Here is a 4103-nt window from a genome sequence, read left to right as displayed (position 1 = left end):
TACTGGTGGGAAAGACAGAAAGAAGGAGACCACTGGGAAGACCAAGGACTAGGTGGGTGGACAGTATTAAAATTAATCATAGATAGGATGGAATGGTAATGATTGCATTGATCTGGCATAGGATATGGACCAGTAGAGGGATCTTGTGAACCCAGTAATGAACATTTGATTTCCATAAAAAAAAAACTTGGAAATTCTTCAATAGCTGCAGAATTGGCGGCTCTTCAAGAATGGCTCAGCTCCATTAGTAAGTAAGGCGGACATCTATGCTCCCAAGATTTTCACATATACTTGAGTCTAAAATCACGTCAAATAAACTATAGCCTCTATTTTCTCCCTATCCCCATAGAATATCTAAAACATGATTTCCCACTATCTGAAATCGAACACCTCACCACAGCAAAACATTCTTACCTTAAGGCAATATTTTTCTTCAAAAATATTACCATTACAATCTCCTCAAACTACCATGTCCTGAGAAAATTCTGATGACATTTACATTTTATTTTTTCTTCAAAAATATTACCATTACAATCTCCTCATAATATCACGTTCCGAGAAAATTCTGATGACATTTAAAATATAAAATCACACAAATATTTTACACCTCCAATAGTGCTACACATATTCTGACATTTACTTATTAACTACTTCCTCAATTCCTACACATGCCTTCAAATCGAATGGATGGGTGAAGGTAAAATAAAACACACATTCTCTGCCAGAAAAATTATATTTAGCAAATTCTGAACTTAGGAATTATCACTCTGAAATATTATGCATGTAATTCCAAGAACACTGTATTATACTGAACTGGCGTAACAGAAAATTCTATTCAATTCAAAGAACATACTAAGCAACCAGAGTAACTGAAAATTATATTTAACGCAGTAAATGCAGTAAAACTGTATGAAAAATTTAAGATTCACCATACTTCAGAGTACAAATCTAAATTGCAATTTAGTACTCCTCAGCACCTTCTCCTTCTCCATCAACAGAATCCATGCCAACTTCTTCATAATCTTTCTCCAAGGCAGCAAGATCCTCACGAGCTTCTGAGAATTCACCTTCCTCCATACCCTCACCAACGTACCAGTGAACGAAGGCACGCTTAGCATACATGAGATCAAACTTATGGTCCAGGCGGGCCCATGCCTCGGCAATGGCTGTAGTGTTTGATAACATACACACAGCACGCTGCACTTTGGCCAGGTCACCTCCTGGGACCACTGTTGGAGGTTGGTAGTTGATGCCGACCTTGAAGCCAGTTGGACACCAGTCTACAAACTGGATGGCGCGTTTCGTCTTAATTGTAGCAATTGCAGCATTAACATCCTTTGGCACGACATCTCCTCTGTACAGCATGCAGCAGGCCATGTACTTCCCCTGCCTTGGATCACATTTCACCATTTGGTTGGCAGGCTCAAAGCAGGCATTTGTAATTTCTGCGACAGATAGCTGCTCATGGTATGCCTTCTCAGCGGAGAGGACAGGTGCATAGGTGACCAGAGGGAAATGGATACGTGGGTAGGGCACCAAGTTAGTCTGGAATTCAGTCAGGTCCACATTCAGTGCACCATCAAACCTGAGAGAAGCTGTTATTGAGGATACAATCTGGCCAATCAGTCTGTTGAGGTTCGTGTATGTGGGGCGTTCTATGTCCAAATTACGTCGGCAGATGTCATAAATGGCTTCATTATCAACCATGAAGGCGCAGTCAGAATGTTCCAGAGTGCTGTGGGTGGTTAGGATAGAATTGTAAGGCTCAACAACAGCAGTGGAAATCTGAGGGGCAGGATAAATTGCAAATTCCAGTTTGCTCTTCTTTCCATAGTCAACAGAGAGCCTTTCCATCAGTAGAGATGTAAAACCAGAGCCAGTGCCTCCACCAAATGAATGGAAGATCAAGAAGCCCTGAAGACCAGTGCACTGGTCAGCCAATTTTCGGATTCGGTTCAGCACCAAGTCCACAATTTCTTTCCCAATTGTATAGTGTCCCCTGGCATAGTTGTTCGCTGCATCCTCCTTTCCTGTAATCAGCTGTTCAGGATGAAACAGCTGTCGGTATGTTCCAGTGCGGACCTCATCTGTGGACACATCAGTCTATGTTCAACTATCAATATATGCATGCAACCCTACACAAAACTTGGATGTGTTAATGCTGCTTCAATATTCTATTCTGTCGTAATTGCTAGTGAACAATTTTTTTTTATGTATGATTCTATACGGATAATCTGCAGGTACAAGTTGATGTAAAAATGTCAATTGATGATTAGTGCTACAATGTTCCTGAGATTCTTTGGAAAGTTTTCTCAGTATACCTTTAACATCCAGCAACATGACAACTGGAAGTCACTAACTACAAAAGGGAAATGTCATCCCAGTCACTTCAACCTAAGACAGAATTTTAGCCTAATTCTACCTAGGTAGATTGTGCTAGGAGAGTCAAGCATTAACAGTAGTCTTACAAGCAGATATTGCAAAAGTCATGATCTCAATTACCCCTTTTCAATGGACAACATATAAACAACTCCTAAGGCAGCGAGATATACACACTTCACTTCAATCGAAACAAGTTTCATGTTTCCTTTCATACCCTCTTTACAAAGAACAGTTTTGAGCAAACAGCATGCTTCAACTCACAGAAGAACTGACTGTTGTTTATAAGTCACCTCCTTCACTATGTGCAATCACTACCCCTTCTCACTGAAACTCTACAACACTCTTGTCTGCCTACCTACCTACCTACCTACCTGCTTATCATATGATCAGCCGTCTATTTCAAAAAGTCAGAATAGCTTAAGCTCTTACATATAGCATATCATAGAAAATGCTTATGATTGTGATATACATACCAATTACTGTAGGCTCCAAATCCACAAAAACTGCCCTTGGAACATGTTTTCCGGCACCAGTCTCACTGAAGAAAGTGTTAAAACTGTCATCACTACCTCCTAGAATCTTATCAGATGGCATCTGTCCATCAGGCTGAATGCCGTGTTCAAGGCAGTACAACTCAAAGCAAGCATTGCCTATCTGCACTCCTCCTTGCCCGACATGGATCGAGATACATTCACGCTGAAAACATACAACATTCAGCATATCCTGTTGAAATACTAATGTCATATGAGGAAAATTTCAGCACCCAAGCCACGTTTCTTTTTTAGCTTACACCTCTTGAAATTAACTACATAATGCTACACTCTTTTTGTATTAAATTCAAATGCTAGAAATCACAAACCACACAAATTGTTACTGATATTCCAGATTCACAACTGTTTTTAAGGACGAAGTCATTATCACCTCCACGAGATGGCCTTTTTCGGTTCCATATACCGAAAATCGACTTAATACAAAATCTCATTAACAGCGAAGAAACTAATTAGCCACAGTACATTACTAACTATAATAATTCTACTGCCCAAATATAAAAATAAATGGTGTCAATCCATTTCCCTCTATTATCGACCGGTAGCAACTGCCACGTCAAACGGCGAAAAAGAAAACTTCAGTTTATTTCAGTAATATTATGAACATGATAACTTCAGATTTTCGTTAATTTGTCACAAACATGATTAATCCTTCAATTCCGCATCTGGGCAAACCCATTACCATTGCCGGCCGTAAAGTGTTCCGTAATTTCGGCCTTTTATGAACGCGTTAAAAGAATTCTTACAGACACATAACGTAAAGTCCTTTCTCATTAAGTACTGTATATTAAAAACTCTCCAAAAATAACACTCACCATTGTGGCAGAAAATACCTTTGTACAGAAAAATTCTCAATACTACGTTCTCAAGAAGCCGGCAATGACACTTCCTCAAACAGACAGTGGGTATTTCTGACGCAGATCTTCCCAATATATATTATGACAGGTGAACTCACTGCATAGAGTAATGTCTATTCCTAGGTAACGCGTTTTCAAGACACTGCTTGGCAGCCAGCGTCCATTGCTACCCAGAGCTAACAATTCCTTGGCAACGAAACATAGGCAGACCGCTACCTGGGAAATTGCCTAGGCAACAGAAACCAATGAGTAACCGCAGCAACGGATACGATAGCCAAAGCTGCGTCGAAGACAGAGAAGCCTTGGACAAGGTGTT

At 40.0% G+C, this 4103-nt stretch overlaps 1 protein-coding gene across 1 annotated transcript; it reads right to left on the bottom strand.

Moving 5' to 3' along the window:
• Positions 1-858: 858 nt before the first annotated feature.
• LOC111871378 (tubulin alpha-1 chain) lies at positions 859-3763 on the bottom strand. Its single transcript, XM_023864455.2, has 3 exons — positions 3746-3763; positions 2856-3078; positions 859-2087 (listed from the first exon to the last, which is right to left on the bottom strand). The coding sequence occupies exons 1-3, from the start codon at positions 3746-3748 to the stop codon at positions 961-963; spliced, it is 1353 nt and encodes a 450-aa protein (XP_023720223.1). The 5' UTR covers positions 3749-3763; the 3' UTR covers positions 859-960.
• Positions 3764-4103: the final 340 nt, after the last annotated feature.

Source organism: Cryptotermes secundus, unplaced genomic scaffold (assembly GCF_002891405.2).
Source record: "Cryptotermes secundus unplaced genomic scaffold, Csec_1.0 scaffold194, whole genome shotgun sequence".
NCBI classification, from domain to species: domain Eukaryota; kingdom Metazoa; phylum Arthropoda; class Insecta; order Blattodea; family Kalotermitidae; genus Cryptotermes; species Cryptotermes secundus.
Note: the sequence above shows the minus strand (reverse complement) of the source record. Positions and strands in the feature narration are given on the sequence as shown.

Excerpts from the sequence above, each read along its gene's own strand:
- LOC111871378 (XM_023864455.2), bottom strand. Across the intron at positions 2,088-2,855 it reads TTTGGAGCCTACAGTAATTG|ATGAGGTCCGCACTGGAACA; the intron begins GTATGTATATCA and ends ATGTGTCCACAG.